Source organism: Leucopleurus acutus (assembly GCF_964270905.1).
Source record: "Leucopleurus acutus genome assembly, chromosome: 19".
Taxonomy (NCBI): domain Eukaryota; kingdom Metazoa; phylum Chordata; class Mammalia; order Artiodactyla; family Delphinidae; genus Leucopleurus; species Leucopleurus acutus.
This window is the reverse complement of record NC_139161.1, coordinates 28,563,070-28,574,914: the sequence shown is the minus strand read 5'-3', so window position 1 is coordinate 28,574,914 and position 11,845 is coordinate 28,563,070. Positions and strand designations below refer to the sequence as shown.

General features: G+C 41.5%; 1 protein-coding gene across 7 annotated transcripts in view; it reads left to right on the top strand.

The window, feature by feature from the left end:
• Window positions 1–7,982: 7,982 nt before the first annotated feature.
• Window positions 7,983–11,845, top strand: part of INTS2 (integrator complex subunit 2) — a 52,418-nt gene continuing 48,555 nt past the window's right edge. For 3 of the 7 annotated variants that reach the window (XM_082860169.1, XM_082860170.1, XM_082860164.1), the window contains exons 1-3: window positions 7,989–8,017; window positions 9,283–9,589; window positions 10,869–11,007. In XM_082860169.1, coding sequence (XP_082716295.1) covers window positions 7,999–8,017; window positions 9,283–9,589; window positions 10,869–11,007 — 465 coding nt within the window. In that variant the 5' untranslated portion in view covers window positions 7,989–7,998. Of the gene's footprint in view, window positions 8,301–8,558; window positions 8,868–9,129; window positions 9,590–10,868; window positions 11,008–11,845 lie in introns of those variants that run through there. The other 4 variants (XM_082860165.1, XM_082860167.1, XM_082860166.1 and 1 more) reach the window with 4 other exon arrangements.

Sequence of the window (11,845 nt, the reverse complement as noted above, 5' to 3'; positions counted from 1 at the left end):
TAAATAAATAAATAATTTAAAATAAATAAAAACACCTGCAAATCAAGCTTTTGGGGGGGAGGGGTACTCACTTGTTGCCCAACTACATACACCCTTTCTTTACTGTTTGTAGTTTTAAGTATTGAAAACCAATCTCTGAAAAATCCTATTTTGAGTGGCTTACTGATATTTTTTCTTCAGTATTTGTTAAGAATTCAAGCTGCTTAGAGACAGACATGTTCCCTACCTTAGGGAAATATACTTTTTACATTGTGACCCACTGTGGTACATCATGGCAAAATCTAAGACTTGAAAGCTCAAGATGGTAGTGAATCCCTGGGAATCTTTTCTTGCAGAACTTCTGCCAAGTTCTCCATATGAATTAAGAACTACAGATTGAGAGGTAAAATCATGGAATATGGTGAACATTTTGAAATGTTCTACAAGGAATATATTGCACATGCAAGTGACCTTGGCATCTTGATATTAGTAGCACATTATTTACGTAAGTACAGGCATATCTCATTTTACTGCACTTCACTTTATTGTACTTGGCAGATAATGGGTTTTTTACAAATTGAAGGTTTATGGCACCCTGCGTTAAGTCTATCAGTGCCATTTTTCTAGCAGCATTTTCTCACTTTGTGTCACATTTTGGTAATTCTCACAATATTTTTAACTTTATTATTATATTTCTTACGACGATCAATGATCTTTGATGTTACTGGTACTATAGGCTCAGATGATAGCATTTTTTAGCAATAATGTATTTTTAAATTAAGGTATGTACATTGCTTTTTTAGACATAATACTGTTGCATACTTAACAGACTACAGTATAGTGTAAACATAACTTTTACATGCACTGGGAAACCAAAAATTTCATGTGACTTGCTTCATTATATTTGCTTTACTGCAGTGGCCTGAAACCAAACCCACAATGTTTCCGAGGTATACCTGTATGTATTTGCTAATGAACTTGATGAGGTGATTTGAAATAATATCAGCTTATTACTAAAGGTACAAATATACATTTATCACAATTCTAGAATCAAAATTACAACATGTTCTAACAATTTTTTTTCTGTTTAATGATTTTATTATCAAAATATGCCCAAGACAAAATTGTTACTACAGAACTATTAAATATTTGGAGCTATAGGGTCATTGTAGGTTTTTAAGAAGTCTGGAGGCAGAACATCTACTTCAGGATAAAGGTAGAAATGCTGTTTGAGCTCTATTCAGCTATTTGTAGTAAATAAATAACCTTTGAAATGTTAGTTTCTAGGGAAACGGACCGTTATCTCTCAGGCATGTTAAATGTTCAGGCTTTGCTTAACAAGATATTCAGGGTGTATTGCTCTATTAACAACTGGTTCAGATAAGTCAATTCCCCATGCACCCAAGAACGTATAGTTAAGAGTATGGAAGTCCAAAGGGCACACTGGGTTATTTGAAGGGTTCACATAAGCAAAAACAAAAGAGAAAGGAAGAGAGTCTGTGGTTTCGGCTCATGGTAAAAGATAAATTTAACTGTTGTGAAAGTATTCCTGAATCATCTATACTGATACTAAGTCTACAGTTTCCAATATCTTCCTGTGTATACGCTAGAAAACATCAATCCTGGACTGAAAACTAAAGAGCCCTCATTCTCAGGGTCCTATAGCTGTAACCAGAAATTCTGTTTAATATTGTTTGAGGTGTTTTTTTTCTTTCAGAGCGACCCACCAGCACTGTTTCAGGAATGACCTTTTGTGAAGGTAAAAGATTGATGTTTAAAAACTCCCTTACTTTGCCACTCCCTACTACAGAGAAAAAAAATCTTAGTGATACATTTCAACAGTCCCCAAACCATGTAGCGTCTTATAGGCTTGCATTCAGAATGCCTGAGTTTGTCTTGATTCTGCTTTTGTTGTTTCTTGAGTAAATCTACTTTTAACTAAAGTCAACAATCTTCCTCCACAAAAACCACCTGGTCCTTAATAGTGTTCCTTGTCACTGTGAATGGCACTACCATCCATTCAGTTGTGCCAACCACAAACTCTTCCTTGTAACCAGTCAGCAAAAACTGTTGGTCTTCTGTATTTACTGTCATATATGTCCATTTTTGCCTCTATTGGCCTGACCTTAGTCTAAATTAGCACTGTGCAATGCTATAAAGGTGATTAGGGTAGAAGAACCTTATCTGGGTGGACCACTGCAATATCCTCCTAACTTCGTCTCTCTACTTTCAGTATGTTCTTTACTTGGTAGCTTAAAACCCTTTATGGCTGCTTCTTGCTCTAAAGATAGATACCAAAAGTCTTAGATGATTTGTCCTCTGCCTACTTCTCCACAAGCCCCAGAATGGGCCTTTCTCCTGTGTTCTCCTAGCCTCCTAGGCATTTGAGTTCTTTGAAAGTCCCACAGTTATTCTTCCCTTAAGGCCTCCCCCTACTTACCACGTATACCCTTGCCTCAGATCAGGGCCCCTTGTTATATACTCTTATTGTTATATATTCTTATTGTAACACTATATGGGGACTTCATAGTGTTTTTTGTAGTTTATAATTGATTGCCTCTGCTACCAGATGACTCCATAAGGGCAGAAATTTGGTCTGTTTTGCATACAGTTCCAATGCAACACTTAGCATGTAGTAAGGCACTGTAATATTTTTCGTATAGACTTCTTGTAACATACCAGAAATTACACAACTTAGCTTTAGTGTGAGTTTTGCAAATAATTTAAATGAAGTTATAACATTTTAATTACTTGGAACTTTTTCACATTAGTAGAAGTAGTTTGGCGTCACTGGATTAGGATTCTTGTACTCCTAGTTTTGCCACCTTCTTGCTTGTGACTTCAGACAAATCATTGAACCACTTCGAAGTCTCAATTTGCTCATTTGTACGTGAACTCAACCGTAACCATATCTTCCTAACCAGCTTCGTGAACCTCCAAGGAAACTTCAAAAAACACTTCGAAATTTTTAAAATACAAATGTGAAGGATGATTAATATAATACCTGTGTTCTCTAGAAGAGTCAAATCCAGAATAAACTAAGGCTTGCAAGAGAAAAAAGATGCTTAATGGCAACAACAAATACGTTTCTAGCAAGAGCAAGGATGGAAAAGATACAAAGGGTAAAGTATTTAGTACTCAAGCTTTATCTCCCTTCTGTCCCAAACTACCCCCACTAAAAAGATATCAGCTTGAAGGGTCTCCAGGCTCTAAAATGTAAAATAACATGATGGAGTTAAAATCTGAGAGACGGTTAACTGATTTAAAGGAGTCTCAAGTCTCCACACCCAAACGAATTACATCCTGGGTGCTGAAAAAACTTGCAGATACGAATTCAGAAACACTGTAAAAATGAAGGGTTCTGAAAGAGTGGAAATTACAACTTGCCCAGTTTTTAAAGTTTAAAAAACTTATGTCCTAGGAGCTACTAACAAATTTACTTGACTCTAGGAACAAGATCCTCAGAAGCCAGGATAAAGCACTATGCGTTCAATAAACGAATTGATTATCTACCCTAGTAATGAGATACAAACCTTTGACCTTAAGCCCTCGGTCGACTGAGAAACATTTGTATAAACAGTTTGATAAGCCCTCTAAAGTGGTATGAGTGACAATGCAGTGCATATACAAGAGGGAATAGCTGAAATCAAGCTCATATTTTATTTTCACAGCATTGATAAACTGATCACGGAAATCCACATTCAGCAGGTTATTTAAGGTTTCATAATTCATGCTTGAATTAATTTAAAAAACCAATAGTAAGTGCCATACTGTGTGCCAAGGACAAAGAAATAAATATGAATCCTGCCCTCAAAGTACTTACTTTCTGGTGAGAGGGACAGACTAAAAATTCTAACAGTTACAGGGTAATATATGAAGTACTACGATGGAAAGAAGCAAAGGGTGGCTTGGGAGCACTGGAGAAGGGTACTTAGGTCTAATGAAGAGATAGGTGATTTGTCAGGAAAGGATTTCTTACAAGGGAACACTAGAAGTGAGACTTAAAGGATACTTGGGGGTTACTACATAAAGAGAATAAAAGGCATTCCACACAGGAAGAACAGTAGGGGAGAAGACCCATGAATAACATGAAGGGTTTGGGAAACAAGCAGTTCAGACTGACTAAAACGGAGGCACCATGGTGGGACATGGCAGAAGTCTAGGCTAGAGAGGAGTCGGACCACGAAAAAACTGTCTTTTGAGTGTCACCTTAAAGAAAGTGAACTTTATCCCTTAGAAGGGAAGTGTTTTAGTAGTTGGGATGATTCATAATTGGTTGAACAATTATACCCAAAAAGGCTTGATTGGTGGAGCTATGTCAACTTGGAGGGATGTCTCTAATGTTATGCTACAGAACCTTGGCTGGACCCAATTGTACTCAACAATTTACCTATAAAATTAATGTAGGGCTTCCCTGGTGGCGCAGTGGTTGAGAGTCCGCCTGCCGATGCAGGGGACACGGGTTCGTGCCCGGGTCCAGGAAGATCCCACATGCCGCGGAGCAGCTAGGCCTGTGAGCCATGGCCGCTGAGCCTGCGCGTCCGGAGCCTGTTCTCCGCAACGGGAGAGACCACAACAGTGAGAGGCCCGAGTATCACAAAAAAAAAAAAAAAAAAATTAATGCAGATATGATATGTTTAGCCAAAGCAGATAGCCGGTATAAAAGAAGAGTCCAAAGGTTCTTGACAGGCAGAAACAATTGAAGAAATTTTGTAAAATAGACACACTGTTGAGGATAATTATAAAAAGAGTTCCATGTTGAGAAAACTGGAGCTAGATATCTCCTGAGATCCCTGTACTTTTGAAATTCCGTGATTCTATTTCCAAAGAACATTGGTGCTCCTTTAAATACCTAAGTCTTCTAATTTGTTGAAGCTCATTTACTGGGCAATAATTTACATAAAAGCACCTAGAGTACCTGAAACACAGTAGATACTGTTTTTTTTCTCTTTTTTTGTTTCTCTTTTTCTTTCTTCCCTTAGTCTGATTGAAAAATAAAGTAGGAAAGAATAAATCAAAGTAAGCCAGTCATGGTTGAGAGTCCGCCTGCCGATGCCGGGGACACGGGTTCGTGCCCCGGTCCGGGAAGATCCCACATGCCGCAGAGTGGCTGGGCCCGTGAGCCATGGCCGCTGAGCCTGCGCGTCCGGAGCCTGTGCTCTGCAAAGTAAGCCAGTCAGAGGTGAATGTTCACTTCATCCAGGACTTAAAGTATAGGAACTTTATAACATGTTTCATCAAATCTAAGACACCAGTAATTGCAAAACATTTTATGTACCACTAAGAAAAAAAAATACTGTCAAGTACAGCTTAACACCTAGTAATTGTAAGATGTCCCAGTTTCAGAGATGTTAAAATGTGAAAAAAAGTCATCATAGAATTGATGAAACATATCTTTTCATGAGGAGAAAAGGTAATGAGCCTCAGTACCACATTGGTCTTAAAAAGGGATTATTTCCTCAAACATTTAATAACAAAAAGGTATGCCATAATTATATAAGATACTCTTGATAATCCTTTGATAAGATACTCCTTTGATAATCAAAGGCTAATTTCTAGCATTATTTACCATTCTAGAAGTTCCCGAATCTGCCTTAAGTAAACATCTGATCTGCCAAGTCTTTAAAAATTGGTTTTAGTATAGTTAGGGAGTAGGCCTCAGAGGAAGCCAATCTAAAACTCAAAAGCTCATGAATAAATCTTTTTTCACTAGGATTTCTGAGTTCTATAGAATGATTACAAAAATGATTTCACTGGCAAACATTACAATGTAGATTTGAAAGACTTGTTGACTAAGTGGATATGAGGGGGAGAGGTTGGAGTCTAGGATGACTTCCAGGTTTCTAGCTTGAGCAACTCTGGGTGTTAGAAATATTCACTGAGATAAAAATTGGAAGAGAAGGGTACTTGGAGGAAGATAAGGATCAATACTCATCACCATTACACTCTAGATATCTTATTCAGGTAGGATATGATTTGCTATTCTCTACAGATCAAGATGGATGTACATGTTGTGTCTCCATTAGTGATTACAGGATCATAAACAGAATTGGAAGAGATCTTAAAAATCACTTAGTTCGGGGCTTCCGTGGTGGCGCAGTGGTTGAGTCCACCTGCTGATGCAGGGGACACGGGTTCGTGCCCCGGTCTGGGAGGATCCCGCATGCTGCGGAGCGGCTGGGCCCGTGAGCCATGGCCGCTGGGCCTGCGCGTCCGGAGCCTGTGCTCCGCGTCGGGAGAGGCCACTGCAGTGAGAGGCCCACGTACTGCAAAAAAAAAAAAATCACTTAGTTCATATCCACTTCCTCCTCTTATTCATCCCCCAAACCAGTGTTTGAATTCCCTTCACTCTTGTGAAATGATCATCCAGGGAGAATGAAATTGCTTAACCTCTCACTCTCGATTCCCACAACTGTAAAATGGAAATAATATTACCTACCTCAGAGAATTAAATCAGATAACAGATACAAAGCACTAGTGCCTAGCAAGTGTTCAGTAAGTAGGTCCTTAATAGATTATCAGCCTAAAAAGTGACAATATTGTACAGTTTGTAACCCATTGTGAAATTGATTGTGAAATCAATTTTAGTGTGCAGTGACCAGCAATTTAAAGAAGTGAAATAGAATACATGACATGTAATATGTGTATTATGTCATAAAACATTTGTTTCCATGTAAATGTGGATATACATGTATATCTGTGCTCTGGGTCACAATGTGAAATGTATTACTGTGGGCCAGGTGGAAAAAAGTTTGAGAAACACTGTAACACACATTAGTTCTTTTCTTCCTTTGCTGATTTTTCGTGTTGAAAGCAGACCTTATTTTTAGAGAGATTATCCCTTTGTCAAAGCTTTAGAAACTATTAAGTACTGTATCTCTGTAAAATGTTTTTGTTTCGGCTCCCCGCATAATATCTGCTGAATAGAAGGTGTTAAATACACATTGGTTGAATCAGGAACCAGAAATAATATGAAAATATATAGAGACTAGAGGTTCTCAATCTACTGGGTGATCAAAACTCCTTTGAGAAGTTGTTGCAAGTTTTGGACCCTCTTTCCAGAAGAACTGTCAAACACTCACAATTTTGCACGGATTCTAGAGAATTCCTTAAACTCCATCCATCGTCCTCTAAGGATCTATGATTCCTGAGAACCCGAAATGAAGATGTTTAATTTTAATTGATGACTGTGTGTTGAGGTCGAGAGCAGAAGAAGGCTTGGGATTAGATTGCTTTTTAAATTCTCCAACAAATCCTAGGATTATAAAACTGGTGCTGAAAGGGCACCACAGTTGTATAGGCAGAGATGGAAAGAAATGTGTACAGTCTGGTTCTATTAGTGTTCTGGTCAAAGAATAGTGGGGGCAACTTTAACTTTTTTTTTTTTTTAATTATTTATTTTTGGCTGCCTTGGGTCTTCGTTGCTTCTTGCGGGCTTTCTCTAGTTGCGGTGAGTGGGGGCTATTCTTCGTTGCGGTGCGCTGGCTTCTCATTGCGGTGGCTTCTCTTGTTGCGGAGCACGGGCTCTAGGCGCGGGGGCTTCGGTAGTTGTGGCTCTCGGGCTCTAGAGCTCAGGCTCAGTAGTTGTGGCCACGGGGCTTAGTTGCTCCGCGGCATGCCTGGGATCTTCCCATACCAGGGCTCGAACCCGTGTCCTCTGCATTGGCAGGCGGATTGTTAACCACTGCGCCACCAGGGAAGTCCCAACTTTAACATTTCTTTTACACACGTTGTCATTTGAATGCCACGGTAGTCCTGTGATGATGAAACTGCAGTTCGGAGGGCCTTAATGATTTATCTAAAAGGATTCAGCTGGTATGCTCTGGAAAAGAGACTGCAAACAGCACGACCCTACAACTCCCAGGGGGAAGTTGGGTAGAGCACACAGAGAAGGCGGAAGTGGGTGGAGCCGCCCATGCGTGCCGTTGCATCATCGCCGACGTCTCCGGTTTTCCTTTCGCAGCAACCCTTCTTTTCAGTCCAGTACGGTGGCCGACGGGAGCCAGGCGCTGGGGATGAATGAAGGTGCTCTGTGCAGGTTGAAGCAGTCTCCTCCGCTTTCCCCTCCCTTCAGCCCGGGCTGTGCCTTTGTGCGGTGTCCTCATCGAGCCCCCATCGCACCGCTGCCCCGATTGGTCCCGGCGACTGGGTTTTTGCTGCCCAGGTCGACTCAGGGCACAGCCAGGGCTGGGGAATCCGGATTATCGCCTAGGCCCAACTTCGGACAGCGCTCTAGATTTCTACCGCGTCCCGCCTCTAGTGCCGCCTCTAGGGCGCCGAATCCCCGTGGGGTACCGGGAGGTTGGAGGGTAGATTTTAAGGTATGAAGCTTTCACTTCTCAGGCGTCAGAGCGTTTCGGGGTCCATGTCCGCAACCTGCCCGACTTTTCTCAGCCAGAGGGATTGGTTGGTTCTCGTTACGCCCGGGGCCAGACCTATGAGCACACATGTCTTGGCGCCTCGGCTCTATCAGCCCGCCCCTCTGTTAAAAGGCCAGCTCCTTTTGCTTAAAAGCAAAACGTTTCTGCCCAGCCCTCTGTTACCCACGTTTCTGCTAGTCTGTGGGTCTCAAAGGGGATGGCTTTGGCGACCTTTTACTTGCTTTTTCTGTTTCTGATTGCTCTTGAAGACAGAGAAGTGCCCAAGTGGGACTCAGCTTTCTCCCACAGCTAATTGCACCTACACAGCTGGTTTTTTGTTTGTTTGTTACTAGTAACACAGGGGATATAGGATAGTGTTAAGGTCTCCAGGGCGTTATAACTGTCCTAACTTCTGGCTAGTGAGGCGATTTACCAGCGCTTCCACCGACTCGTGGAGGGTGGGAAAGAGAAGCTTAACGGTTCTTCACATATGTTGGGTAGGCGTGTGAAAATAAAGAGGTACAAAAGGTGAGCGTCCTTAACTATGCTGTCCTTTTACTTGCATTGTGGCACTCATAGGACTGGTACAGTGGAGAAATTACTGGACTGGGATTTAGTAGATGAGGGTTCAGCCTTGGATTTTGCCACTGACTAGTAATACTCCTCTGGGCCTGTTACTTAATCTCTCTGGGTTTCATATTCCTTCTTTGCAAAATGGGAGTATTAGAACAGAAGGTCCCTAAGTCTGAAAGAGACATTAATATACTCTGTTTTCTTTCTCATTTTCCAGGTGGCAGTAGAAACATAGGGAGCCTTTAATTGTGCCAGGAATATTGCCAACATCAGGGCCTATTAAAGATAAACCACGTTTTTCAGAGGTTTTAAAAAGAGGGGAACTCATACATGTGGAGTTATACCCCTACTTTTTTTTTTTAACCACTAGGATCAACAGTGATAATGACCGAGTGTACAAGCCTTCAGTTTGTCAGTCCTTTTGCTTTTGAGGCAATGCAGAAGGTGGACGTTGTTCGTTTGGCATCTTTAAGTGACCCAGAATTAAGACTTCTCCTGCCCTGCTTGGTGCGGATGGCACTTTGTGCTCCTGCTGACCAGAGCCAAAGCTGGGCTCAGGATAAAAAACTCATCCTTCGTCTTCTCTCTGGAGTGGAAGCTGTCAATTCCATTGTTGCTTTGTTGTCTGTGGACTTTCATGCTTTAGAACAGGATGCCAGCAAAGAACAGCAGCTTAGGTAATGTAATACTATATAATATGTGGATTGATTGGTATTTATTTCGATTTGCGTGAAAAGAGGGAATCAAATTTTTTTGGAGATTTTAGGGCTTCTTATTGCAGTACGCTCTTCCAAAAAAGAGAAGATTGGGAATCTGAACTTTGGAGAGCATTTTTTTTTTTTTGCGGTACGCGGGCCTTTCACTGTTGTGGCCTCTCCCGTTGCGGAGCACAGGCTCCGGACGCGCAGGCTCAGCGACCATGGCTCACGGGCCCAGCAGCTCCGTGGCTTGTGGGATCTTCCCGGACCGGGGCACGAACCCGTGTCCCCTGCATCGGCAGGTGGACTCTCAACCACTGCGCCACCAGGGAAGCCCTGGAGAGCATTTTTTAAAGTTATTTTTTATTTATAATTAAAATTCTAGGGTCTTTTGTATTTTTTTTTTTTGTGGTACGCGGGCCTCTCACTGTTGCGGCCTCTCCCGTTGCAGCCTCTCCCGTTGCGGAGCACAGGCTCCAGACGCGCAGGCTCAGCGGCCATGGCTCACGGGCCTAGCCGCTCCGCAGCATGTGGGATCTTTCTAAGCCGGGGCATGAACCCGTGTCCCCTGCATCGGCAGGCGGACTCCCAACCACTGCGGCACCAGGGAAGGCCTCTAGGGTCTTTTGAATTCCATATTGTAAAATGTTGTGCTGAGAACTTTGGCTATATACACTGTTGTGCTCAGGCTAAACTGATTAGGCTAATTACTTTCAGTGGGAAGGGGGTAAGGTAAGTTCCCCTAGAGTAGAAGGATTTATTGGAATCTCCTGAGAGGCTTTTATTTTTATTTATTTTTTATTTTTTTTTGGCTCTGCCACACAGCATGCAGGATCTTAGTTCCCTGACCAGGGATCTTAGTTCCCCAACCAGGGATGGAACCCCCACCCCCTGCAGTAGAAGTGCGGAGTCTTAACCATTGGACCTCCAGGGAAGTCCTATAGGAGGCTTGTTAAGCTTGTACTGAGTCCCCCAAATTCTGGACATTTGTTTTGTCCTTCCTCCCCATTGTGGATCCAGTAGTGAGCCACTGTTGTTAATGGAAGTGGGTGTTAACTGTCAGTTGTAATGGAGTCTTTACACAGGTTGTGAATCTCTGAAATAGATAAACAAAATATTTCAGAAGTAATACACTCATGAAATATATGAAAAGAATTCATATGTTCTTTTGTAGATTATTTCTGTAAAAGGTCATTTTTATGCTTTTATTTCTGTGCCAGTGTTCTCATAATTGTTTTACACGTTTGTACTTTATTAGGCATAAACTTGGAGGAGGCAGTGGAGAGAGCATCCTGGTATCACAGCTGCAGCATGGACTGACTTTAGAGTTTGAACACAGTGATTCACCTCGTCGATTGCGTCTTGTGCTTAGTGAACTTTTGGCAATTATGAACAAGGTGCGTCTATTTTAATCACAGCTCAAAATATGCATGACTTGATGTCTACACATAGAAGGTAGAAACAGGCAAGAAGGCAGGCAGGTTGCATCCTCTCGTACACATATTTCTATTTGTTATGTAAGTGTCTTCCTTTCAAAGGCTTGAAAGGATATTAAATGCCTGCTTTTAAAGGCTGTTTCTAATTACTATTTTCTCTAATTTATGTCTATTCTGCATTCTCTATCAAGGTTTTTTTCTGTATGGAGTCCATTCAACGGCTTCTTGATATTTAGAAAGATATATAGCTCAAGAGTTGTATAAATGACAAAATTTGAAAATATCTCTATAGGATATAATTTCTCTCATAAAATGTTGTGAAATATGTACGTGATTCCTAAAAAATGTGTGAGATTCCTTTAGATACTGATTGAATTATGTACCTCATACATAACGGTGACTGGGGCGTATCAAAGCTGAATTGAACGTGGGATATTTGGCTAGCTTCACTCACTGGGTGGCTGAATTGTTCCTGTATACTAAAGAAGGCTATTCAACCTCTCATCTCAGAAAAATGATAGGTTACTTTCTTTCTTTTATTTAAAAAATTTTTTAAAAAAATTTTTATTTATTTATTTTTGGCTGCATTGGGTCTTCGTTGCTGCACGGGCTTTCTCTAGTTGCGGCGATCGGGGGCTACTCTTCCCTGCAGTGTGTGGGCTTCTCATTGCGGTGGCTTCTCTTGCTGCAGAGCACGGGCTCTAGGCATGTGGGCTCAGTAGTAGTGACACGCAGGCTTCAGTAGTTGTGGCTCATGGGCTCTAGAGCGCAGGCTCAGTAGTTGTGGCACACGGGCTTA